This window comes from Sciurus carolinensis, chromosome 1 (assembly GCF_902686445.1).
Source record: "Sciurus carolinensis chromosome 1, mSciCar1.2, whole genome shotgun sequence".
Lineage (NCBI taxonomy): Eukaryota > Metazoa > Chordata > Mammalia > Rodentia > Sciuridae > Sciurus > Sciurus carolinensis.
This window is the reverse complement of record NC_062213.1, coordinates 56,206,363-56,233,917: the sequence shown is the minus strand read 5'-3', so window position 1 is coordinate 56,233,917 and position 27,555 is coordinate 56,206,363. Positions and strand designations below refer to the sequence as shown.

General features: G+C 41.2%; 1 protein-coding gene across 2 annotated transcripts; it reads right to left on the bottom strand.

The window, feature by feature from the left end:
• Nucleotides 1-22,613: 22,613 nt before the first annotated feature.
• Hey1 (hes related family bHLH transcription factor with YRPW motif 1) lies at nucleotides 22,614-26,827 on the bottom strand. Of its 2 annotated transcripts, none has more exons than XM_047559822.1 (5): nucleotides 26,279-26,827; nucleotides 25,935-26,010; nucleotides 25,697-25,792; nucleotides 25,306-25,387; nucleotides 22,614-24,375 (listed from the first exon to the last, which is right to left on the bottom strand). In XM_047559822.1, exons 1-5 carry the CDS (start codon nucleotides 26,365-26,367, stop codon nucleotides 23,792-23,794), a joined length of 927 nt encoding a protein of 308 aa, XP_047415778.1. In that variant the 5' UTR covers nucleotides 26,368-26,827; the 3' UTR covers nucleotides 22,614-23,791. The 2 variants fall into 2 exon arrangements, with proteins under 2 accessions (XP_047415778.1, XP_047415779.1); XM_047559823.1 differs by having other exon boundaries at nucleotides 25,709-25,792; nucleotides 26,279-26,824.
• Between the last annotated feature and the right edge of the window lie 728 nt (nucleotides 26,828-27,555).

Sequence of the window (27,555 nt, the reverse complement as noted above, 5' to 3'; positions counted from 1 at the left end):
TTCTTCAAGTGAAAGGAACACCAGTCCTCATAACCCAGAGCTCAGCTCTAGACACTCAATAAACGCTTTTGAATAAATAAAGGAAGACTTAATAAGAAATCAAATTAATTTTTACAGTAATATTTTAAGTTTTCCAGGTCACTTCAGCAGTCTTGTTGCTTGAATAAATTCACAAGAGCAAACACGGTTTCTTTGGCTTCATTTGCTGCCACTACCATGTACATAAAAATTAAAAGGTAGCTCAAGATTTAGACAGACTGGGTTAGAAGTTCAGCCCCACACTTATCAGCGTGGGGTGTCAGTCCTGAGCAAGTTACCTAGCCCTCTGGAGTCTTGGTTTCCTTGTCTGTAGAGCAACTACAACAACAGAACCTATACTATGTGCAGTGAAGGTTAAAGGGTTGAAGGGGTCCATGAAGAGGAATGCTAACTCTGGTGCCTGGCCACAGGAATCCTATGCTGTTATGAACTCTTACGTTATTGCATATTACATTGTCACCAGCACCGTCACCTGTTGCTGTTATTGTCTGGTTATAATGGTCATTCTCAAGCCCCATTCCTCCTGGTTAGTTTCTGTGAGTAGCCCCGGGACAGTTCACGTGCTTTTTTGGCCTCAAGATGACATTTTTGCTTCTCTCCTGCTTAACTGCCATTACCAAAATTACCCATGTCTCCTGAAAGCTGCTGAGACCACAAGAGTATGGTGTCCTCCCAGCATCCTCTGACCTGTGCTTCAAAGACTTCCTTCTCAGAGGTTGGGACTGTTCCATCATCCACCCAACTTTGAAGGTGACCTGTGGAGAAAACACCCTCCATCCAAATCACACTAGGCTATAGGTGAGCCTGTGGCTCTCAATGTCATACAGTCCTGATGAAATGCTTTTTAATTTTCTGAGCTCTCTTTGTTCCAGGTCCTGGCATGGATCCTTGGAAACTGAGCTGGAAGAAAATACAAATGACAGACACCATATTATAATCAAAACAACCTCTGTCTTTTGAGGCTGGTTATCTTTGCTTCTCTCAGTCCTTCTTCCCCTGGGTACTTTCTGGAAGTTGCCTGAGTCCTTTCCATAAATCAGCTACTGTGCCCTTGGGCCAGGCCAACCTGGGTACTGTTTCTGAGGTCTCTTAACCTCACCTGATGCTGTAGCAGAAGTGAAGGGCAATTCTTCAAGCCTGTAATTATTTAGTCAATGTATCATTAAAACACTGAGGTAAAATACCAAAGAACTGTCCCAGACCCTTGCATGGGCTCTGGAGGGTTTTACCAAATGGAAAATCCAGTCCTTTAACAAACATATTTAAAGGGGACTCCTGACTCAAAGTCACCAGGGTTCCCCACTTCACACCTCAGTCTCCTCCTTCCCCAACTTCTCACCCCAAGGTAGCTTTGTCAGGTGGGACCTTCAGCCTTAGCTCCACACTGACCATATGTCAAAATAATACTTGCATCCAAAGAACTAAAAATACTTCTTGTTTCAGTTGGAAAGAATTTTTCCAGAAATTTTGATAAAACCCATTTAGGATAGATCCATATTTTATACATCTGGAAGTTTATACAATTTGGGGGACTACTTAATGGACAGGAAAAAATAACTTATCTTTACAAGTTTTAAAAAAATGCAAGACCAGGTGGACCCATTTTTAGGTCGTCCCAGACTTCAAAGGGACCCATGCATATGGGGTCCCTGCAGCCCCACCACACATGAGCCCTGACTTTACCTGCATCTCTTACCATCACATGGCCAGAATGCTCTCCACACTTGCTAAAACTGCAGCACAAACACCCCCAGTTCTTCAGTTGATTGCTTCAAAGTTGAAGATAGCCGGGCAAGTGGAGGGAAATGCCCCATGTAAGAATGATTGACTCTGATGGCAAAATGAGAGGCTGACCACAAACCCCTCCAAAGAGAAAATGCCGTGTCTTTTTAACTTGGCCCAATATTCTTAATTGTCTGGTAGTCTGGGGCTTTTCTTTTTGTTTGTTAGTTTTAAATTTAGTTTCTTTACAGTTACATATGACGAGAAACAATCTTTTTTATCTCTGGCATTGAGCATCCTTGGAGGACTCCCCACCCCAGAGGGGAGGAGTTGAGCATTGTTTTGTTTTGTTTTGTTCCTAAACTCTACAAATAATAGAAGAAATGATATTGTTTGCATTGGGTGCACCTGCTTCCCTAAGCCAGGGTGAGGTGTTTTGTTTTTCCCTCTCCACCCCCACTCTCCTTTTATCTTGGCTGTGCATACTTTGTTGTTTGGTGGGAATTTAAGTGGCTCCTGATTTCTTAGGGAACTTCCTATCCCAGGGAATTCAGAGATTCTCCCCAGAGGCCCCCAGAGACTGTATTGTTTTATTGCCCCCACCCTCGGTCCACACAAATCACATAAACACGCACCCAAACACTCAAGATGTTTTTAAAGCAGCAGAAGAAAAGTAATCCTGCAAAGGTTTCCTGTGTATATGTGCATTCATGAGTGTGCGTGTACTTGAACGCTCTTATGCCCATGAGTGCATGTTACACAGAAGTGGAAGTCTGAACCCTTTTACACCCATGAGTGCATGTTACACAGAAGTGGAAGTCTGTGCGCTTTGCAATGTGCATTCTCTTCAGTCTTGAATACAACAAAAGTAAATGCAGTAATTTCTTCTCTTGCTCTAAGTTACAAGATAGCCCCAGGTGATCAACTCCTGGAACCTCCCTCTTTTTTCTCCCATGTACATCTTTTTCCAGGGTGAAGTGCCAGACCTGGTGTGGGTTCACTGGACGGAGCCCACACGAAGATCATCCTAGAGACTGTGCTGGGTGCACAAAGGTGACTGACCTGTCTAGTTCCACTTTGTGAATCTCTGGGTAGCCAGAATCATGTCCTGTCTCATCTTGGTGCCCCAGGTCCTGGCAAAGGACTTCACTCCTGTCATAGGACATGTCAGAAAATATTTGTAGAATGAATGTTCAGAGAGGTGACTTTGGGCTAGTCTTTTCACAGCTCTGGCTCTGGTTTACTTCCTGATAAATTAAACAGTTGATTTCTTGAATTGTTTTTAACAACACTCTGATTCTCTTTGTTCAAAATGGATTTGGATTTACTTCTTTGTGTCGGTCAGGATTCAATTCATGAAACAGAAACCAAATTAAATACTACCTTAAATAAAATGAACTTCCTTTTCATGTAAGGGAAGTCCAAAGATAGGCCATTCAGGATTCAAAGTTGTCATCAGGGACTCAGGCATGCCACCTTTCTACATTGCTATCCTCAATCCAATATCTTATAGTTATAGCCACCCTATCTTCCCTTCTTCTGGATCAGCAGGAAGAGAAAGTGAGGGGAGGGAAGAGGGCCCCCTTTGCAGACAAGTCAAATCAAGTGCTGTCTTTTTTTTTTTTTTTTTTTTTTTTTTGACATATTATATAAAGATTTAAGTTTTTTTGTTTTTTGTTTTTTGTTTTTTTTTTTTTTTTATTGTGAACAAATGGGATACATGTTCTTTCACTGTTTGTACATAGAGTAAAGGCATACCATTTGTGTAATCATACGTTTACATAGGGTGATGTTGGTTGATTCATTCTGTTATTTTTTTCCCCTTCCCCCCACCCCTCCCATCCCTCTTTTCCCTCTATACAGTCCTTCCTTCCCCCATTCTTGCCCCCCTCCCTAACCCTCACTCTAACCCTAAAACTAACCCCTCCCACACCCCATTATGTATCATCATCCACTTATCAGCGAGATCATTCTTCCTTTGGTTTTTTGAGATTGGCTTATCTCACTTAGCATGATATTCTCCAATTTCGTCCATTTGCTTGCAAATGCCATAATTTTATCATTCTTTATGGCTGAGTAATATTCCATTGTATATATATGCCACAGTTTCTTTATCCATTCATCAACTGAAGGGCATCTAGGTTGGTTCCACAATCTGGCTATGGTGAATTGAGCAGCAATGAACATTGATGTGGCTGTATCTCTGTAGTATGCTGATTTTAAGTCCTTTGGGTATAGGCCAAGGAGTGGGATAGCTGGGTCAAATGGTAGTTCCATTCCAAGTTTTTTAAGGAATCTCCATACTGCCTTCCAGAGTGGTTGCACTAATTTGCAACCCCACCAGCAATGTATGAGTGTACCTTTTTCCCCACATCCTCGCCAACACCTGTTGTTGCTTGTGTTCTTGATAATCGCCATTCTGATTGGGGTGAGATGGAATCTTAGGGTGGTTTTGATTTGCATTTCTTTTATTACTAGAGATGTTGAACATTTTTCCATATGTTTGTTGATTGTTTATAGGTCTTCTTCTGTGAAGTGTCTGTTCATTTCCTTAGACCATTTGTCGATTGGATTATTTGTAGTCTTGGTGTTGAGTTTTTTGAGTTCTTTATAGATTCTGGAGATTAGTGCTCTATCTGAAGTATGATTGGCAAAGATTTTCTCCCACTCTGTAGGCTCTTTCTTCACATTGCTGATAGTTTCCTTTGCTGAGAGAAAGCTTTTTAGTTTGAATCTATCCCAGTTGTTGATTCTTACTTTTATTTCTTGTGCTATGGGAGTCCTGTTGAGAAAGTCTGGTCCTAAGCCGACATGTTGAAGATCTGGACCTACATTTTCTTCTATAAGATGCAGGGTCTCTGGTCTGATTCCGAGGTCCTTAATCCATTTTGAGTTTAGTTTTGTGCACGGTGAGAGATATGGGTTTATTTTCATTTTGTTGCATATGGATTTCCAATTCTCCCAGCACCATTTGTTGAAGAGGCTATCTTTTCTCCATTGCATATTTTTGGCCCCTTTGTCTAGTATGAGGAAATTATATTTGTTTGGGTTTGTGTCCGTGTCTTCTATTCTGTACCATTGATCTACCTGTCTATTTTGGTACCAATACCATGCCGTTTTTGTTACTATTGCTTTGTAGTAAAGTTGAAGTTCAGGTATTGCAATACCCCCTGCTTCATTTTTCCTGCGAAGGATTGCTTTAGCAATTCTGGGTTTCTTATTCTTCCAGATGAATTTCATAATTGCTTGCTCTATTTCTGCAAGGTACATCATTGGGATTTTAATTGGAATTGCATTGAATCTGTATAGCACTTTTGGTAGTATGGCCATTTTGACAATATTAATTCTGCCTATCCAGGAACATGGGAGATCTTTCCATCTTCTAAGGTGTTCTTTAATTTCTTTCTTTAGTGTTCTGTAGTTCTCATTGTAGAGGTCTTTCACCTCTTTTGTGAGATTGATTCCTTATAAGTACCACTTGACCTCGTGCTGATGTCTCGTTGGCCAGAAGTTAGTCACTGGGCCAAACCTACCTGCAGGGAGCCATATGTGTCCTTTTAGCTAGGCAGGATGATCCCCTAAACAAAAACCAGGATCTTGTTACTAAGGTAGGAAAGGAGAACGGTTCTTGGTGTCAAGTAGCAATCCTGCAACGTTCCAGGTCCATCACTGGCAAGGTTCGCAATTCCAAGCAGTTATTCCACCACCTTTCCCTCCTTTGTGATCTTAAATAAAATTTTCTTAAATCCTCATGACATTTTTAACTTGTCCTTGGGAAAAATGAGAGAGGGAGAAATAAAAAGATATTTTTTCAAGTGCTAACTTTATACTTAAATGAGTTTGGTTTAAAGAGCTGCCCTTTATTTTACAATTAGATCATTTTCTCTCTTTTTCATGTGAAATGTGCTTTTTTTATGCAAAATAATGCTCATGATAGACAACAGTCTACTTTTTATTAAAGTTCTTACTTTGAAAAATTTTGTGAACTTTTGCAATTACCTAATTTATTTTTTAATAAGTTCTTTAAATTCAAAAGTCTAGGAATATCACTTTGGATCATTTTCTTAGTTTGCTGCCCCATTTCCATCCTCTACAGAAAGAGGGTTGGTGGGTAGATTATAAAAACATTAGGCAGGGGTGTCTGTACCTGTCAATAATAGCAGAGGAATCAAGGACACAGGTATGGTTCATCCAGGAGGAAAATGAACCTTCCAAGCCCTTGATGTCAAGGAACGACTTAGGAGTGATATCCTCAACCTGCCAGAAACGAAGGCCTAGTTCCTGAACTCTGCCTACCCAAGTTCAAACACTTCCTCCAGAAGGAACCAGCAAAGTGATCTTGAACAAGTTCCTTAACCTCTTGACGGTTATTTTTAAAATCTGTAAAATGTGGATAGTAAAATCTTTCTTAAAAAAGTAGAGGATTAAATTTGAAAATATATGTAAAGAGTTAAGTTTGGTGACTGACACAGACTGTAGTCAATAAATGTCACTTATTACAGAATTTGATTCAACTGAGAATAACCAAAAGTCAAAATTTTTGATGGCTTAAGCACATAAATATTTCTTTTTTTATCATACAATAGAATTCCAGAGGCCATTGATCCAGAGTATGACTGAAAACCAGATAACCCAGACATCAGAAATCCAGATCTTTCTCTCTACTCTACCATCCTTAGCTCATCTCTTTATGATAAACACAGTTCTAGAGCCCCAGACAACACATCCACATGCAAGAAGCGAAATGGTGCAAGAAAGCATATTTCAGTGTTACTTCCAAAAACCCTGCAGCACTTGTCACTGCAGCTCATTGAGCAAAATGTAGCCCCATGATCATACCTAAAAGGTAGAGGCTTTGAAAATGGAGTCCACTGAGGTCCTGTAGAAATTGAAATTCCAGATTCCATTACTAACGAAGGAGATACAAGTGGCATAGTAAGTATGCAGAAAAAGTTGTGGTTGATTGTTGTTGTTCATCAAAGCGAGGACTCTGTGAAGGGTGTTGTTGGAGCCAGAGATTCTTAATGTCACCAATGTAAGAGGTGATGATCAAGGTCACATGAGCAATGAGTCCTAGAAAAATGCTGTACTGCCCAGGGCCTACAGTCAACAACAGTGTCCTGTGTACTTGAAATTTTACTGAAAGAGTATATTTCACATTGTAGCATGTTCTTATCACAAAAAAACAAAACAGAGGACAAGAGGAAACTTCTGAAGATACTAGCTACCTTAGATTAGGGTAATGATTTCACAGGTATATACTATCTACAAACTCAACAAGTTGTATACATTAAATATAAGGAGTTTTTTATGTCAGTCATACCTCAATTGAGTGGTTTAAAAAAAAAATTCATGAGCAAAAAAAAGACCTGAAGGAGTAACATGAATAGAGGTCCCAGAATCACAATCATCTAGGACGAGTTAATATTATATAGATCTGGACTAGTGGTGTAGCTCAGTGGTAGAGCACTTGGATAGCGTGTGAAAGGCCCTGGATTCAATCCCCTGGACAAAAGGAAAGCAACAGATCTCCAGGTTTCATACTATTACCCCTACCCATCCTCCAGCCTGATTCTAATTCAGTAGAGCTAAGATCAGTTCAAATAACATGTATTTTTAATTTTTTAGTATTTTATTGAGCACAAGTGACTCAGTGCCGCAGATTCATGAACTAGAGTGATTTATGATGTAGATTAATTTTCTGCTAGCTGCTCTCTTCCCTAGATGGGCTTGGAGGATAGCCTCTCTGCTTCAGTTGAGGTACAATTACATCACTGACACTGATGTGTGGGAAGGAACAGGCCAGTGATCACAGAAGGCTCTAAAGTCTGTTTTACCTGCTCAAAATTCACTTGGGCATCTAATTTCTAAACAGTTTAGAAAGAATATACATATTATGGTGTAAATACAAAGTATCTCCCACAAGCTCATGTGTAAGACAGTGAAAGAATGTTCAGAGGTAAACTGATTAAATTAGAAGACCTGTAACCTAATCCATTACTTATCAAGTCATTGATATAGATTAACTTGTTGGTAACTGTAGGCATGTAGGGTTGACTGGAGGAAGTTCATCAGTAGGGGAGTGCTTTTGGGTTTTACATTTTGTCCCTGGTGAGTGGAGCTCTCTCTCTCTCTGCTTCCTGGTTGCAATGTCCTGAGCTGCTTTCTGCTGTCACAGTCTTCCACCATGATGTTCTGTCTCACCTCCGGCCCAGAGCTATGGAACCACAGACTGAACCTCTGAAACAGTGAGCTAAAATAAACCTTTCCCCCTTAAGTTGTTCTTTTCCGATCTTTTGGTAACAAAAATGCAAAGCTGACTAAAACTGTACATATGCATCATATCATTTAATTCTAAAATAAATATATATTAAATAGTTCAGTGTCTAAAACAAAAATATGACATATTTATAAATATATTTATATAATAATAATATAACATAATACATATCTATATTAAAATGTTATATAATACATTATAATTATAATATATTATAAATATATATTTATATTATATTTAGAATATAAATGTATAAAGGGAAAAGATTATAGACTTTGCATGTTTTGCCCAATCATCAAATACCAATGGCCAGTCAATCAAAAGTAAGTGCTATGTTTGACAACTTCATAAGAAGTCATTTGGTGTGAGATGGAAAGCACGAATGTGCACTATTCCTGGGCTCATGGTGGAGTTCTGAGCCCTCTGAATGGCAATCGCACATTCTTGGGAGTTCCAAATTCTTACATCTTATTCATTTCCTCATCTACAAATTGCCAAGGAGGTGGCTCTACCATCTTACTCATAAGTTGATCGATTCCTTGTATACTGCCCCCCAACCTGATCCACTGGCATCCCACAGGTCCCGTGGAGCAGTGTTCCAGGGCTACCTCCCTGTTCCCAGTCTTGGTGCAGACCTTCCTGTTCCTCACACTGTATGCTTTCCTGTTCCTGGTACCCCTGGCTTCTATCTTCACTTCTTATTCTCTCACTTCTAACTTTCCCTTGTCCTTTATACCCAGATATGTTTGCCCAGTTATCATCGTGGCTGTTTCTTGATTATTATTTATCTCTAATCCATCTATGCTACCTTCCTGATTTAAACCAACTCTGTCTTCCCTGATCTCTGAACTGCTATGTTAAGTGCATTGCATTTGCCTCGTCTTACCCGACCCCATAAGCAAGAGTGCAGTGTTTTCTATAGTGCCAGAACAGGAAAGGAGGCCATCAATATGTATGAAAAATATCCCCCAAAGCACCATTGTTACATTCATTTTTTTAATGTACATGTTTCTCATTAGTGCTCATTTTATTCCACTTTCTATTGTTATAAAAGAACACCTGAGACTGGGTAATATATAAATAATTTTTTTTTTTTGGTTCACAGTTCTGGAGACTGGAAAGTCTAATATTGGACAGGCAACTTTGGTGAGATCCTCATGGCTCTTGACCTCATGGGGGAAAGGTGAAAGAGCAAGCCTGTGCATGCAAAGAGAGAGCATGGGGTGAGCTCACCTTGGTAACAAACCACTCTCTCAATAACTCCAGCAGACACAGCATTCATGGCTCATGAGAGGGGAGACCTCCTGACCTAAACAACTTCCCCTGGGCCCTACCTTCCAGCAGGACACACTGGGAACTAGGGCTTCAACACAGGAAACTTTTGATGGCCACATTTGAACCATGGCAGTGCTTTATGCAGAGTACTGTCCTCATGACAACAATAAGCACAGGAAGGAGAGGAGGAAATGCAAGAGAGAAGAAAGGAGAAATGGAAGGAGAGACAGAGGAAGGTGAGTAAATAGAAGTAAGGAAAGTAAGTGGAAGGAAGAAAAAGTAGAAAATACTTACCAGTAAATAGATATCATTGACTCTGGAGATCCTCAAACAGGAAGCCCTAAGAATACCATCAGCTTTGCAGTCTAGGTATAATGCACAGCATAAGAGGCTGGATGACCAAGCCACATGCTCCAGTCCAGCCAAGAGACCAACAGAATGACCTACCTATCTTGGAGTGTTACAGGAGCACAGAACAAAGTGAAGTCGCTGGGCTGGAGGAAAGGGAAGGGAGGGAGTCTTCTGGGCTGGACTGTAAAGACCCAAAGACCTTTAATTAAGCATTTGACTAATCCTCCACGTCACAGTTCACTGCTTGACCTGCTCTCATTCAAACAACTCTCCAGTGAGTGCTCAGATGCACCCAGTAGCCCTCACAGATGTGTTTCCTTCAAGGCAATGGACTATCCGCTCCCCAGAGGAAGGTTAGAAACCACAAGGCTGGAGATGGGTAAGAGGAGCAGGTCCAAGACCAGATTTCATTATCTTTAGAAGGGAGTCCAAGTCCAAATCCACAGAAAAATGAAAATGAGGTCAATTCAAAGGGATCAATGAAAATCAGTGCTGACAACGAGGACCAGAGTGTAACTCTCTCCCACTCTCTTTACCTATTGGAGGAAGTCTACTGATGCTAATATTAGCTACCTGGGTGCAAAGGTAGAGGCTGCATCCTGCTCAGTTGTACTCATGGTCATCTTCAAAAGCAACCTGATTCTCGGCCACTGACTTTCTTCTCGTTGCCTATAACTTAGCACTACCCCTTCTTTCAATTTCCTAAAACAGCAATTAACAACCATGGCTGCACATGTTTCAATTCTCCTGGGAATTTTTTTAAATGCTGTTGCCACCCACCTCTGAATCTTTTGATTTATTTGTTCTAGGGTGTGAGCAGGCCCTCAGGATTGTCTAAATTTTTTCAAATGTTTCTAATATGCAGCTCAGTTTTGCTCCACTGTCCTAAAGCAACATTAATAGGAAGTTATTATGTAATCAGAGTTTTGATGAAACTTTGGGAATTATGAAGGCATAATTCTAGAAGTTTAAAAAAAAAACTGCAAAATCAACTGAAAATATTTGTGTCCTTATAAAAATTCCTTGGTCTCTCCTCACCATTGGGAAATTCTTTCTGACTAGAGAAAGATTAACAGCACCAACAACTTAATTTCATCCTATAGGACTCTCTCCTCCCCTCAAGACAATTTTCTTTCCTCTCTACCACCCATCTCTGGCACTCCTGACATATAAAACTCTGTTGTAATGGAAATGGTGCCCAAAAAACTGTAGGAGCAAGTAAATATGAGATGTGGAATGACCAACTGGGGAACTGGGAATTAGGCTGTGTGCTCCAAAGACATTCCACCTGTGTAGTTTAATAGCCCAGATAAAATATCAGTGGGGATCATTCTGGATACTCTGGCCAGCTAGGTCTTCTTAGGACTACCGCAAGGATTCCAGGATCTCCTGATAGCTGGCAGCCTTTACTTCCACCAGATAAGAGAGCTTGGACAGGAGAACACAGGAAAGCTTCCGCACCCCAAAACTCCAAAATAAGCTGCTGCCATTCTCTGATCTTTGCAGATGCTCCAGTACTTCCTCCTCCCCCATTTTTCTGTCCTTCACTTTTTCCCTTCACCCCAGCCCACCCCACTACAAAAGATAAGTTTTGGTGGACCCAGGAGAAAATAAGGGACAGGTGGATAGAGAAGGGGAGATGGTTGCTATACTTGTTACAAAGAGTTCATCTAAACCACTATGTCCAACATCTCCCATCTTTCATAGCCAAACACACTCACTTCCATGTTTTACACACCGAAAGAGACCCTCTCCCTCTGTGTAGAGTTCAGTGTTCCTTAGGGGCCATCCAGGTCAATCTGCACAGAGCTTATTAAACTAGTATTATTTTTTCTTTTCTTATATCTGTGTTACATCCCAGGCATCTGAGGAGAAAGTTTTGTTACTAACCTATTTCTCAGAAGATCGAGGCTCAAAAAGCTTAAGGAACTTGTTAAACATTTCAGTAGCTAATCTGGAATTGTGACAAATTTAATTTTATATACTTTCTATAATGAAAGGGTTTCTGGCATAAGATCATCTAGATCAGTGTTATTAAAGATTTTTGGATTTCCTGTTTCATAGGACCATCTTGAAAAACTATCTTGACTACATTTTTAGATTAACATCTACTGAAGAGACACAGAAAAATCTTTTGGCAGAAGTCTGTATCCATTCATGATAAAAAAAAAAAAACTCTTCACAAAATATTATAAAAAGAACTTATCTTACCACCATAAAGACCATATATGAAAAGTCCACAGCAAACATCACTAACATCCCTTTTTATAACTAACAGTGGTGAGAAACGGAGACTTTTTCCCCTAAGATTCCATGTAAGGAAAGCATGCCCACTTCTATTCAACACCTACTGGATTCTCAGCCAGAGGAATTAGACAAGAAAAAGAAATAAAAGGCATCCAAATCGGAAAGGAAGAAATAAAATTATCTCTTCAGATGACATTATCATATACATAGAAAACTCTAAAAACTTAAGAAAAAAGTTAGAACTAATAAAAAAAATCTAGTAAAGTTGTAGAGTACCAAACAACATACAAACATAAGTAGTATTTTTATACAATAATAACAAACTATCTGAAAAGGAAATTAAGAAAATAATCCCATTTACAATAGCAACAAAAAAATGCTTAGAAATGAACTTATGGAGATGAAAGATTTATATGCTGAAGTTATAATATATTGAAGAAGGAAATCAAAGACAGATAAATGGAAAGATATCCTGTGTTCAAGGACTTAAAGAATTCATATTGTTATAATGTCCATATTACTCAAACTGATTTACAGATTCATTGCAACCCTGTTAAGGTTTGGATTTTAAATGTCACCCACAGATCATGGCCTAAAAACTTGGTCCCCAACTGATGGTGCTGGTGGGCGGTGGTAGAAACATTAGGAGGCAGGGCTCATTTGGAAGAAGTAGGTTGGAGAGTACCTTTGAAAGCTTTATTTTGACCCCAACCCCTCTCCCCTCTCGCTTACTGGCCACTATAAGGTTGCATCTCTGCTCTACCACACACTCCACACCATGATTTTCTACCTCACTACAAGCCCACAGCAATGGGGCAAGTGACTATGGATTGAAACCTCTGAAACCATGAGTCAAAAAAAAAAAATCTTCCTTTAAATTTTCTCAGGTATGTTGTCACAGCAATGGGAAACTCACTAATACAAGTTCCTCTTATGCCCCTAATGGTGTATTTTGCCCAAAAAAATAATTCTGAAAGTTGTAGGGATCTATTAGATAGGAGGATTCATTATACAATATAGTGACTATAGCTAATAGTAATGTATTATATTCTTAAAAATTACTAAGAGGGTAGATTTTAAGGTTCTTTAAAAAAAAAAAAAGTAAGTGTGGTAGGTGTAATGGTTAATTTGAATTGTCAACTTGATTGGATTAAGAGATGCTGGTGATTAAGAGATGCTGGTGATTAAGAGGTCTCTGGGTGTGTCAATGAGGGCGTGTCTAGGAATGATTGGAACATGGGATAGGAACTGAAGCAGAGCCCCTCCCTAATTGTGGGCAGCACCACCCAATAGGATGGAATAAAAGCTGGAAGAACAGGAAGTAGATGCAAATGCAAGCTCTGCTCTTCTTGAATGGGTTCTCGATTGCTTCTTCAATCCTTCAGTCATCTGAGGATATCTTACTCTTGCTTTTTCACACTTCCAAAACGGACTCTGCCAGTGATTCTCCAGGTAGTTTCCAGAAACCTTGGTCTCGGATGAGGGTGGCACTATTGATCTTTCTTATTCTGGGGCTTCTGTGTCTTGGGACTGCGCAGCTGCTGGTTCTTCCGGTTCTCCAGTTGCAGGCGGCCATTGTGGACTATCTAGCTTCAGGTTGTGTAAGCCAATCTAATAAATTCCCTTTTTATAATCATACTTCCTGTTGATTCTGTTGAACCCTGACTAATACAGTAGGTAATACATATATTAAAAAGTTGAATATAGCCACTCCACAATGTACACATATTTTAAGATGACATATTGTACATGACAAATATATGCAATTTAGTAAATTTTAAAATTAAAGTAAAAAGTCTAAAATATTATTAATATATGTATATACATATACACAAATATAATATATAATATGTATATATATAGTGTGTATATATATATATATATATATATATATATATGGAATCACAAAAGACCCCAAATAGCCAAAACAATCTCAACCAAAAAGAACAAAGCTAGAGATACCACATATCCTGATTTCAAAATATATTACAAGGCTACAGTAATTGGGACAATATGGCACTTGTACAAACACAGACATATATACATCAATGAAACAAAAACAGAGCCCAGAAGTAAATCCACACATCCGTGATCAACTGATCTTTGATAAAGTTGCCAAGTACACACAACAGAGAAAGGACAGTCTCTTCAATAAGTGGATATGAGAATATTGGATATTCATGAGCCAGAGAATGGACTTGGATCATTACCTCACATCATCTACAAAAATCAACTCGAAGTGGGTTAACAACTTAACTATAAGACCTGAAACCATTATAACTACCAAAAGAAAACATAACGGAAAAGCTTCTTGACATTGAGTTGGGTGGTGACTTTTTTCTTAATGATACCAAATGCACAGGAAGAAAATCACTAATAGACAAGTGGGATGGCATCAAACAAAACAGCTTCTGCACAGTAAAAGAAATTCCAGAGTGAAAATCTTTAATAGGAGAAAATATTAGTGAAACACATATTTGATAAGGGGTTAATACCCAAAATATATAAGAAATTCACATACCTCAATGGCTGAAAAACAAATAATCCAATTTGAAAATTATATTAAAACACAATGCAAGATCACCTCATGCCTATTAGAATAGCTATTATCAAAAAGACAAAAGATATGGGGCTGGCGTTACAATCCCAGTAGAGCACTTGCCTAGCATGTGTGAGGCACTGGGTTCAAGTCTCAGCCCCACTTATAAATAAAATAAAGGTCCAATGACAAGTAAAAAATTTTTTTAAAAAAGACAAAACATAACAAGTGCAGGTGAGGTTATGGAGAAAAGGGAACATTTGTACACTGTCAAAGGTAAATTGGTGCAACCAATAAGGAAAATAGTATAGTAGTTCCTCGAAAAATAAAAATGGGCCAGGCAAGGTGGTGTACACCTGTAATCCCAGCAGCTCAGGAGGCTGAGGCAGGAGAATGTCAAGTTCAAAACCAGCATCAGCAATTTAGCAAGGCCCTAGGCAAACTTAACAAGACCCTGTCTCAAATAAAATATAAAGAGAGTTAGGGATGTGGCTCAGTGGTTAAGCACCCTTGGGTTCAATCCCTAGTACAAAAAAAAAAAAAAAAGAAAAATAGAACTACCATATTATCCAGCAATTTCACTTTTGTTAGTCAGTTTTGCATTGCTGTGACCAAAATACCTGACAAGAAAAACTTAGGGGAGGAAAAGTTTGTTTTGACTCACAGTTTCAGAGGTTCACTCCATGGTCAACCAACCCCATTGCTCTGAGTCCAAGCTGAGGCAGAGCATCATGGTGAAGGGCATGGCAGAGGAGCACTCCACTGCTCATGTCAGCCAGGAAGCAGAGAAGTCGCAAAAGGAATGGGCTACAGCAAAGGTGAACATTTCCAGGGTACAATGCTACTGACCCCCCTCCTCCACCCATATCCCACCTTTCTAGTTAGCACCCACTATTACCACCCAGTTAGCACATTCAAACTAGGATGAACTGATTAGGTCACGGCTCTCATAATCCGATGATTTTACCTCTGAATATTCCTGCATTAACATAGGAGCTTTTGGGGAACACCTTATATCCAAACAATAACATCACTCCTGTGCATATATGCAAAATAAATGAAATCAATATGTTGCAGAGGTATCTGCACTTCTGTGTTTATGGCAATATTATTCACATTAGCTAAGATATGGGAACAACCCTAATGTCCATCAACAGATGAACGAAATTAAGACAGTATGACATCTATTTCTATCTATAAATTATTATTATATATTAATATGATAAAATAACTATATGATACATATATATATGTATAAATATATCAGTCATATATAGATAGATAGATAGATAGATAGATAGATAGATGTATCAGTCTTTAAAAAGTAGAAAATCCTGCCATCCCTGAAACCAAGATTTAGAATTATTCACTGTTGTCTTGTGTCCTGTAGGTTTTCTTGTCTAAGATATGAGATGGGTGAGGGGTATGATTTCCTTTTGTCATAAAGGGAAAAGGTTCCTGTGATCACAGAGGTGAGAGGGTTGAGGTTGCCCATCAAGAATTGCATACATGTGGTAGTTTAGCATCTGCAGATTGATGCCTTTAAAATATCTGTACCTGCTGGGTGCAGTGGCACACACATGTAATCCCAGCAACGCAGGAGGCTGAAGCAGCAGAATTGCAGGTCAGAGGTCAGTCTCAGCAACTTAATGAGGCCCTAATGGGACCCTGTCCGGGGATGTAGCTCAGTGGTAAAGTGCTCCTGGATTCATTTCCCAGTACCAAAATAATCACAATCATAAATATCTGTGTCCATGGGTCCATCACTCGTGGAAAGTCTTAGACCCTCTAGTAAAGCCCTTTGATAATGTCCAGGATGTGCCAGCCTCTGCTTCATTGCCTCTGTCCCAAAGAGTTCATTTTCTACCCACAGAATATGTTCTATTTTGGAGCTACTGTGATAACTAGAAAGTTTCACAGGTGACGTTTTATCAAGTTAAAATCAACCAACTGATGAATTGTGTTTGGATGATTAAAAAAAAAGCATGGAGTTTAGATCTGCCATTAAATTCTAGCTTTAACAGTAAAAAATTTGAAATTTTTGAACAAGTGTCTTTATCTTGCAAAATTTTTCCTTACCTGTAAAAGGAGATAATGTTGATCTTTAAATAATATGTGAAACTCATCCAGTCCAATGTTGACATATTGCAAGCACTAAATAAAGAATTGTTGTCCTTTGACCAGTTTCTGAGTCTTTTAACTGTCCCATCATCCAACTCACTTTTCTATCACTGTTGCAGGAGACAGTAAAACGCTTATAGTAAACTCCCTGCTGCAGTACAGATATGTTATTGCAGTAGCCCCCTGATGGCCCAACAAAGTAATACTTTTCAAAAGGAATGAGGATTGTAAGACATGACTTATTCTTTGTGAACTCTTATTATTTGCTGTGCTTTTCCATCACTTCTCTAAGTGCTTCATATGATTAAGTTAATAATCTGTCTTAAAACTTGATTCTATAGAGGGTTTGCGTGTATAGCTCAGTGGTAGAATACTTGCTTTGTAGGAGCACTGGGTTCAATCTCCAGGAACACAAAAGAAAAGAAAAACCTTTACCCCAGACAGGTGTTCACTGGCTTACAATGGAGTTATATCCCAATAAACCCATGGTAAGATTTAAATATTGTATTTATTTAATATACGTAGCCTATGGAACATCATAACTTAGCAGCACAGTCCACTATAGAGCATTGATTGTTTACCTTCATGATGGAATGACTGGCTGGGAGCTGAGGCATCCGGAGAGAGTATCATACCACATATCACTCACCCGGGGGAAGAAAAAAAAATATTTCCATTAAAAATTTGAAGTATAGTGGCTGGGAAGACAGCTCAGTCGGTAGAGTGCTTGCCTTGTAAGCACAAGGCCCTGGGTTTGATCCCCAGCACCCAAAAAAAAAAAAAAAAAATTTGAAGTACAGTAATTAGTGAATGTGTTATCACTTTCACACTATCTTAAAGTCAACAAATTATAAGTCAGGATCATCTTAACAGTATTAACATTAAACTCACTGGTTTGTAGTATAGAAAAATCCATCTTCTCTTTAAAAGATCTACCTCCAGGATCTCTTCTGTTTTGCTGTTCCTTCAAATCACCAGCACAAGGCTAGCAAACCCTTATATAAGCTCTTCCATTGGCTAGACTCCACCCACAACCATCCGAAAACATTGAACTAAAATGAGGCAAGGAAAAATGCTGGGACATGCTGGCTAGAGAGAAGGTAGAGGTGAAGAAGAAGGAAGAAACCTGTCTTCAGGGAGAAGACAGTCTTTAATGGGAGATATAAAAGAAGGGGACAATGTCCCTACATCCCCAGTAGGCACACACAGAAAGGAAGCAGACTTGAAGAATGATGTTTTGGTAGGTTTCTTAAAAGCAGAATTTAATAACAGTAAAGGGAAAATACTGAAGTGAAACATAAAATGATCTTCCCTGGTAGTTTTTAAAATGCAAGATTGGAGGTGGGGGCTGGAGAGGCAGAGGCATATCACTTTGCATCTCTTTTGCTCTTCTTCTTAGGAGTAACAAAGGGGTAGACTGGACTCATTCATTCATTCATTCATTCATTGGTTTAACAATTATTTATTGAGGGTGTCCAATATATTAGGCACTGTCTTCAGTGATAGAATTGTAGAAGTGAATGAACCAAGCAAAACAGACAGTAAGCAGATAATCAATGAGGTGTGCTTTCTCTTGGGTGATTCTAAGGACTGTGGGGAAAAACAAAACAGTGGAGGGATGTAGGGAGTAGAGATGAGAGTAGATGATTGTTATAAGTTGGACTGTGAGGAACGACCCCATGGAGAAGGTAAGCTTTGAACAGCCCCAGTTTGCAGATTATACCCATGTCTTAGTCTGTTTTCTGTGGCTATAATAGAATATCACAGACTGGCTAGTTTATAAACAGTAGAAATGTATATGGCTCACAGCCTTGAAGACTGGGAAGTCCAAGAGCATGGCTGTAGCATCTGATGAGGGCTTTTGTGCCTCCTCGTAACATGGCAAAAGGACATGAGCACTCACAAGAGAGAAAGTTAGAGGAACTTGTCCTTTTTATCAGAAACCCACTTGTGCAATAATTAACCACTCTTCCAATAATGGCACTAATTCATTCATAAAGGCAGAGCCCTTGTGACCTACCAGTTCTTCTAGGTTCTACCTCTTGGTACCATCACAATGGCAATTAAATTTCAACATGAGTTTTGGAAAGGACAAGTCATAGCAAGATGGATTGTCAGAAAGCTGGAGGAAGAGCATTCTAGGGAACAGTCCATGCAAGGCCTGAAGGTGAGAGTACACTGGGAAATGGGTACATTCCAGAAATAGGAAAGAACCAATGGACTGAAGCAGTGAAGGAAGGGTGAGTAGAGGAAATGAGGTCAAAGGGGATGATTAAAAGCTCAAATGTGTCATTCTTTAATTTTATGGTTCCATTCTGTATGTACAGAACATTGCCATACACCGGAAACAAAACCATGCCCCAGAGGAGATTTTTTTAAATAAGTAAGAGTAGTTACAGAAAAATTTTAGTAATAAACTCAGAGGTAGCAGCTACTCTCTTTCCGACTGAAGTATGATGTTTTCAAGTCTCTTTTGCTAAATCAAACCATGGACCACCTAATAACTGCCTATGAATGATCAAGAGTTTTCAAATTTAGGCATAGTCTTTGAACTTGAGTATATGTCAAAACCCAACATAGAGCACTTATTGAAAAATACTAGCATAACAATGAGAAAATTTTATAACCACAGCATAAAGAAGCTTGATATTATGGCCAATTAACACAAAATCTGGAAAGCTGCTATGTTCCCCAGACCCATCTCTTGGGGAAATATGTTTGTCTTGATTTTTTCTGGGCCTCATGAGCTGGGAGAAGAGTTCTCTAGCAAATGCATGTCAATACCTAAAGACAGTTCAAAGAGAAAGGCCTGGGTTTCTTTCTCCTTGGCTTTTTTTCTCCCCCACCCCAGTGCAGAACACTGAAGCATCTGAGAGAAAAGCCCTGCAGCTCATCAAGATCAAGGCAGGCATTATATTTCAAGTTGAAGTTCAAAACAGCTTGCTTTTTGCTAAGACTTCTTACTTCCTGAAATCAGATGGCGCCTTTAATACTTCAGTGTGCTGAGTCACAATACAGCCAGCTACACACTTGCTCTTTCATTTGAGGCCACCCGACTGACAAGCCCATCTTCCTCCATGGCAAAGTGAATACAAGGACCATGTCGAGAGCACCTTCAGGAGAGATTCCTGTGAGGTGTCAAGACATAGAACAAATAGAATGCTTTTGGTTTCTTTTTCCTAGCTTTATTTTACCTTGAGAAAATTTAACCATCCAGAAGAAAGTATTAAAAAAAAAAAAACTTAAAAATAATCTTTAAATGATGTCACCTACAACTGCCTAATTACTGCATTGTTTATTTTATTTTAGGCTTGTATTTACCCATTGGAGTATTCAAAGGACATGTGTCACAAAAATATCAAGATTCTAGCCCTCCAGAGAGCCATTTGTGTTAAAGTCCTAGAAGCTGATAAATTGTGGCTGTCCATTGACCCAGTCTTGCTGGTAAAAAAAACTTGGTGAATTACCAACCCAGAAAGTTTGGCTAATTCCACACAAAAGTCCAAAATTGTAGATGCTCTTAAAAAATTGAAAGATCTGGCAACAAAGGACCAAAATTCCCTGATCATCAGTCAGAATGGGTGCTGGGAACATGTATTCCCTAGATTATCACTCACCTGGCCCTACCTCAATGCATTCTTCTGCATTAGTGCCTAACCCTGAGAGCAATGTAACTGGGGCTCCCTTTATTTGGCAGATGAGAAAAGCAGGATCCAGAGAATTTTAATGACTTGTCCAAGGTCACCCAATTAGATAAAGGCAGAGCTGGAGCCAGAATTCTGGCCCCCTTCCCAAGATGTCCCATTTCCTAGAGCTACAGTTGTGAAAGAAATTGGGCCACATTTGAAGCAGTGTCTCAGAAGATGCTGGCTCTGAAGTTATTTTAATTATAAATCATCACCAGAAACTAATGAAGGCATCAAAGCAGTGACACTGGTATAGACCGGAAGGTTTTGGAAAACTCTATCTAGGAGGTAGAACATTTCCTGGGGGATTTTAAATTTAAGTAATCTATATTTAAAATATTATGATTTTAGTGAGCAACAGTGGGGCAGTGAAAAATTGAATAAAAATCATATCCTAATTCAGCTATACTGAATAAATTAAAAATGATATTTCTTGGATGCTTCAATTAGTGGGGTTTTTTGCAAGAATTCTGCTCTATATCCTCCATTTTGTTAATTCATGGTAATAACACTTAATAAAAATAATTGGGTACTTATTTAGGCCTTTCGAGAGCTTTTATGACCAATGATACAATTTTTCTCATAAGATAAAATGTATGAGCCATCCCCCAAAATTGATTCACATAGGTAGATGCATTATAAACTTAAAAATTACAAAAAGTATGCTGGCACTGTTACTGATGACCCTAATTTTTTTTTTCTTACTGCATCAATCCTAAATTGAAATGAGAATTTTATTTTTCTTTCTTTTTTGTCTTTTCTTTTTTGGAATTGGGGATCGAATCCAGGGCTTTGTGTATGAAAAACAAATGCTTTGCCACTGAGCTACCTCCCAGGTCTAGAAATGGGAATTTTCTTAGTTAATTTTTCTACACACTACTGGCTCATGGTTCCAATTCTATCCTGCTTCCCAGGAAGTTCAACTCTACCTGCACCATTCCCAGAAATCTGTCACCTGAAAGGGGTTTTATTTTTTTTTTTTAATAAAGCAAAACAAAACAGAATATGTCTTTGGAAAAGTATATAATCTCAAAAGTGACCCCTTCCACCTCCCCCCAAAAGAAAAATGTACTACCCAGATCATGATCTCGTACTACCCATAATTGTTGACATGATGAGTAGGACACGCTACATGGTTTATATTTCCAGACTCTTTCAACAGAGCCCCCAAACAACATTAGCAGCCATCTAAATCTAGGAAGTCGAAGAAGTCAAAGCACAAAGCTGTTCAGTAATGCATGCAGTATTGCCATTGGAAATTGCAGTAGCTAAAATTAAACTGACACTTGGCAGAAATTATCATAACACGTTCCATCACAGTCTTATGACTGACAGAGTGGCACAGGCAGGACTGGGAATGGAGCTGTGCCTCACAAGAGGGACCAAGGATGTCTAACACCGCACAGAGAAAGCTTGAGTGGGATAGCATTTGAAACCCAAAGGCCACCCTCCCATCCCTTCCCAGGAACACAGAAGTCCTTGCTAAAGTCCAGATTTCCTCTTTGCCTTCTGTCTTTGTTTACTCTTCAGAGAAGGGAGGAGGAGCTCAGTGGTTGGGCAAAGAAAAGGAAAGCTCTATTTTGTCACCTGCCAGAGTGGGTTTTCTCCCTCTCCTCTCCTATCACCCTCAGGATCAAGGCAAACTCCTGAGGCAGCACTCTTTAATTGGCAGGTCTACTTTTAAAGCAATAGGAAGGCATCCCTCTCTCCCCAGCGCCCACGTTACTGCCTCTGTTCTGGCAGCATTTTGTTCTAACCTAAAGCATATGCCAGCTTCCTCAGGCACAGCTCAGGAATCCAGCGCAACTAAAGGGTTAAACAAATTCTTGCAAACAAGAGAAGACTCCTGGCGCTGTGCAGGTGCAGAATTACAGCCTGCCACTGCTCATCATGCCAGACTCCTGAGCCTTTGCACTGGGTCTTAGATATAGCAATGTTTGGGCTTTCTTGTTTTGCCATTAAAAAAAAAAAAAAAATTCTATTCTCTCAGCTGTTTTCAGCAAATATTTGTCAAATGGTCAACAAGGTTTTAAAATGTTTTATCAGAGTGCTTTCCCTCCTCTGCAGCTCCCAGTCTGATAAAAGCTTTCCTGGTCCATAGATGATGGTTTAGGGCAAGAATATCTCATTTAATAGCTAAAGGGCTATCTATGTTCCCTTGGGGGTGGCAGGCCAAAGCTCTGCATTATAATGAGTTCACCTTATTCAAAAACTTGAATTTGCAATTTAGAATTCCAAGAATAATGAAATTGGTAAATACACAAAAATCAATTGGAAGGAAAAATGAAAGAAATTTATCTTTTCTTAGCCTACAGAGGGTAAGGCCAAGGAATGTGAGACATATACAGCAGAATACTTTGTTCTTTCTTTTTTATTTAGTCACAACACATCAGTACAACAGAGGTCAAACCCAGTTCAGTGGAGGTTGTTGAAACTACACCTGCTAAAAGAATAAACCTGTAAAATGATACGTTTATAGCCCAAATCAGTTTAAATAAACCAAACAGAAGGCAGCAAAGCCCCTTTAAATATCTCAATAACCACATTTCCATGCACCAAAAGGAAAACACAACATTAAAAATTTTTTCTTCAATTCAAAAACATGGCAGCTCCAGGAAAATTAGGTTATGCATTTAGCAGGTTCCACTGTACTATTCAACTGACCACTTGCACACGTGATCACTCATCCAGGTTAACACTTATGAATTTGAGATCCGTGGGATTAAAAATTCATTGCATTGCTTGGGGCTGGTAAATGCAGACATATTTTATGCAATTGTCTTCAGTCTCCTCTCCAACACTCCCAATGGGGCCCTAACCCACCAGTGACTGTCTCCTACGCCTGAATTGCCAGAAGGGCAAGTTCTAGCAGACAATGGCACTTGGTTACCAGGATTCAGGGTCACTGATAGTATATACATCCACCTTACTGATGAAAAGGCAGAGAATTAACTAGTCTTTCTTGGATAAAGCTAATCATCTGATTTGTCAACGCTTTGTTTGTAAATAAAAAATTCAATATAGTCCCCCCACACACAAAGAATATTATTTATACAACACCTTAATCTCTCAAAATATTAACAAACAGAATCATGTTAACATTGAGCATAGTGGTCTGGAAAATTAATTCTAAAATCAGACTGCAACTATACAAGGAGAAAAACAGACCCAAAACACTAAAGTTTAAGATTCCTAAAACTTTGAGGCAAAATGGAATCATTTTTAGACAGATGGGTTTACAAAGTAAATTAGGCACAGTAAAACCTATCACAAAGTATAGGTTTGTACTACCTCAGATGTTTTAAACAAAAATTAACAACTAAGTTTTAACTGCCAATACATGACATGATAAAAAATTTAAAAAGAAAAAAGTAAACCAACAAACCTTTAGTCTTTAAAAACAAATTTATCTGAATGTGTACCTTTTTCCTTTTTATTTTTACTGACGACTTTAAGGTGATGTTGGCAACAGTCCAGCTCAGCTGGGATTTTAAGTTTTCCCCTCCCTCATTTTTTATACCATCAGTTCTTTTAAAAAGCTCCGATCTCCGTCCCCCAAGGTCTATAGGGTTTACCAAGGTTTGCCGCCTGCGTGGGTGCCGAAGGGCTCAGTGCATTGGGAGAGAGTAAATGGAAGGAGCCAAAGGAGAAGGGGAAGGCAGACAGCGAGGCTACTGAGGACAGCAGAGGCGGTGAGAGTTTGGAAGCAGAGGTGACCACGGGGAGTACCGGTCCAAGGCCGCCAGTAGGGGGCGCTCGCAAAGCAGGCACCTCCGGATGTGCTGAGGCCAACCTGCCCTGGTGGTGTGGTTCCGTGGGCGATGCTGCGGTGCCGGCGTTGCCGTGGCTGTTCTGGGGCAGCAACAGCTGGTGCGCGATGTGTGGATGATGTCCGAAGGCGCTCCCCCAGGGAATGTGTCCAAGGCCCGCGTGGGCGCCACTCGCAGCTTCCCGCTGGGAGGCGTAGTTGTTGAGATGTGAGACCAGTCGAACGCGAAGCGGGTCAGAGGCATCTAGTCCTTCAATGATGCTCAGGTAACGGGCAACTTCTGCCAGGCATTCCCGAAACCCCAAACTCCGATAGTCCATAGCTAGGGCGTGTGCATCAAAATAACCTGAAGAAAAGAACAAAAGAAAAACCTCAGGGTTTTGCTCATTACCCGCCTTTCTTCCACCCCAAAGGCAGCCCTTTCTAGCAAATACCTAGTCTTTAAAACTGGACACCACGGGGGTTCTCCTGAAAACCCAAATATTCTGGAGCTGACCAAAATCTTTGCATTAATCAACATGAGTAGAATGTATTTGCTAATGCAAGTTCAAAGTCCAATTAGGAACTGCGGAGCAGAAATTGGAATTATACCCTACCAGCAGATGAAACTATGTTCATTCCTTTAATGTTTTCCCTCAACAACAACAAAAAATACATCAAGGACAGGGAAACCACAGAGCAGTGAAATTCATTAGACACACAGATGTAAGTTATCATCGTGGAGCTTTTAGGCACTTGGTCCTCAGCAAAGCATTTTCCAGGCTGGAGACAGAGGAGACCAACCCACAGACCTTGGTCTCCCACCTTCTGTTAGGTTTTACTCTACTAAACCACAACAGGTTTCTATCCTGGATGTGATGTGACAGTTCTTTAAAAAAAAAAAAAAAAAAAACCTCCGTAAAACATTAAGAATGTATGTACGTTTGTGTGCATGCTATTTCTCAATCTTTTCCTCAAAACTGCAATGGACAAATGTGGCAGATATCTGATTTGAATCAGGGCTGTCAAAACTTTAGAGTATCTCAGAGACATTTTTTGGACCAGCACTTTCCAAAAGATGCACTAGCTTAATTTGCAAAGGGCTGGGAAAATAAATTTAATGGAGAAAATAAGATGTGCGATTGAAAGCAAACTAACAGGCAAGTGCACACACCACACAACCTTCTCTACCCACTCCCAGAGGAAAAAACAGGCAGGAACTGTACCAATCCTGGCCTGTGCCTGTTGTTCCTTCTACCCTGACCAGACAGAGACCCCCAGGACTAATGAGAAGTACCTTTCCCCCCTGCCGTGTGCAGCATTTTCAGGTGATCCACGGTCATCTGTAAGATCTCAGCTTTTTCTAGCTTAGCAGATCCCTAAAGAAGAGAATGACAAAAGATTGATTTGGCACAAGTGCCTTTGGTGGAAAACATATATTACACACACAAATATTATATAATGTATTATATAATCTATATTACACACAATCTTTTTTCTGTAAATCAACAAGTGTGGACTACAACAAAATGAATTGTCTTCACAAAATCCGTTGTAATCTGTATGAATTCATCGAGGCATAATCAACACGGCTATTTTCCAAGACATAGATAGGTTCAGATTCATGGGGGGGGGGGGGGGGGAAGGAGTCAGAAGGCGCAGATAGCTATACTGATAGCTCTACCTACTTTCTCCATTACCTGCTTCTCAAAAGCACTGGGTACCAGCCTCCTTAGCTCAGACAAACTGTTATTGATCCGGTCTCGACGGCGCTTCTCAATGATCTGTGGGAAGCAGGCAAAACAAAGAAGGACATTTCTATGATGACTGCAAATTTCAAAGAGAAGAAATGTGATTCTGTTAATTAATAACAAAACTAAAAAGAGGAGCATTATTTAAAAATTATATTAAATTTTAAAAACTCACGCCTCTCCTTCTTTTCCTGGCCAAGATCTGGGAAGATGTAGTTGGGGACATGGAACCTAGAGCCGAACTCAAGTTTCTGAAAGGAAAGGGGGGTTGGGGGGAGAACAGCCGTTAAGCGAAGGGAGGTGATCTATGAGGCCGCCCCAAAGCCCTCCTTGCACTCAGATCGTTTTGGCAAATTGGTCTTGAAAGTGACTCGAGGGTACCTCGCCACCGGCAGTGGCCAGCCTGCGACGTACAGAGGTCAACTCAGAGCACCAGGGCGCCGAACCCTCGCCCGCTGTCACCGATGCCAGCCGGCTCTCTCCTCCCTCTCCAGTCTCGCTCCGCCGTCTTCAACTTACCCATTTTCGTCCGCACTCTCCTTTTCCACCTCTATGGTCTCGTCCAGCTCGCTATCCGAGGAGCTGTACTCGGGGTGAGCTCGCTTCATGCTGGCTGCGCTGGGGGTTCGGGGGAGGGTCGACGCAGTGGGCAGGGAGGAGTTAACAACGGCGGCGCCTCTCAGCGCTCGGCTGCTGGCGTTCAGCACACACTGATCCCGCTCACGCTCTGCCTCGGGTTAAAACTCAACCATCCCTTTCCCACGCTGAACCCCTTCCCAGGGCCCTAGGGAGGGCGGGGGCGTAGGGAAGGCGGTGAGGGGGCGGAGGGGCGGGGCCGAGGCTCCCGGGCAACTGCCTCCCTCCAGCCAATCCAACTTCTCACTCAGCTGATTGGCAGCTACTCAGGGGGAGAGGCGGGGGCGAGACTGAGGGCGAGGGCGGACAGCGCCTCCGCCCCCGCTCCCGCCCCTGCCCGGCGGCGGTGCGTCGGCTCCGCGGGGGCTCTGCCCGGCCTCCACTTGGGGGGAAGGAGGAGGTGCAGGCGGCGGTGGGCCGGCGGCGGGGAGGCGCGGGAGGCCGAGTCGGGACACAAGCCCGCCGGCGGCCGCGGCCCCGCCCCGCCCCGCGCGCCCGGATTGGCCTGGCCGCGCGCCAGGGCCGCGCCTGCAGCGCCGACGGTGAGCCGCACGCGCCGCGGGCCGTGGGAAAGTGCCGGCGCCCCGGCCGCCAGCCAATCCGGGCGGCTGGCGACGGCGACGGCGGCCGCGCTGGCGGCGGCGGCGGCGGCACTGGGCGTCCGCATGAATGGAGAAGAATGGCCAGGCGGGGGAGCGAGGCTGCGCTAGGGCGCGCCGCCCGGACTGAGCGACCGCGGGCTGGGCTCCCCGTGTGAACCTGTAATCGGAGCCTGGGTGCCTGCCGGCCCCGGAAGCCACCGCCCTGAGCCGCCGTAAATCTCGGTTGCGTAGCCGCCGTTGCTCGGCGGCTGGAGGCGCGTGCTCTTGGGGCGGCCTGTCCGGGTGCACCTGGCGGGGCCTCTCCCCGGTCGCTCAGCGGAGCCAGCAGGAAACCCAGAGAGGTGTCTCTTATGCGCCGGGCACGTCCACGGTGGCCACCAGCCCAGAGACCAGTCACATGGAGGGTCAGGACGTGGTTTCGGGGGATGTTCTTCGTTTCTGGGGACTGAGCACGCCAGTGTAGCTCGACTCTTCTGCAGGGGCTTCCCAGCCTTCAGAATGGAACGAACTCCCCTGTGCATCTGATTTCCGGGGAAGTGGAGCGCTTAGTTTCTCAGC

Excerpts from the sequence above, each read along its gene's own strand:
- Hey1 (XM_047559822.1), bottom strand. The coding sequence starts at position 26,367 with ATGAAGCGAGCTCACCCCGAGTACAGCTCCTCGGATAGCGAGCTGGAC. Across the intron at positions 25,388-25,696 it reads AGAAGCAGGTAATGGAGAAA|GGATCTGCTAAGCTAGAAAA; the intron begins GTAGGTAGAGCT and ends TCTCTTCTTTAG. Across the intron at positions 24,376-25,305 it reads GCACACGGCAGGGGGGAAAG|GTTATTTTGATGCACACGCC; the intron begins GTACTTCTCATT and ends TCTTTTCTTCAG.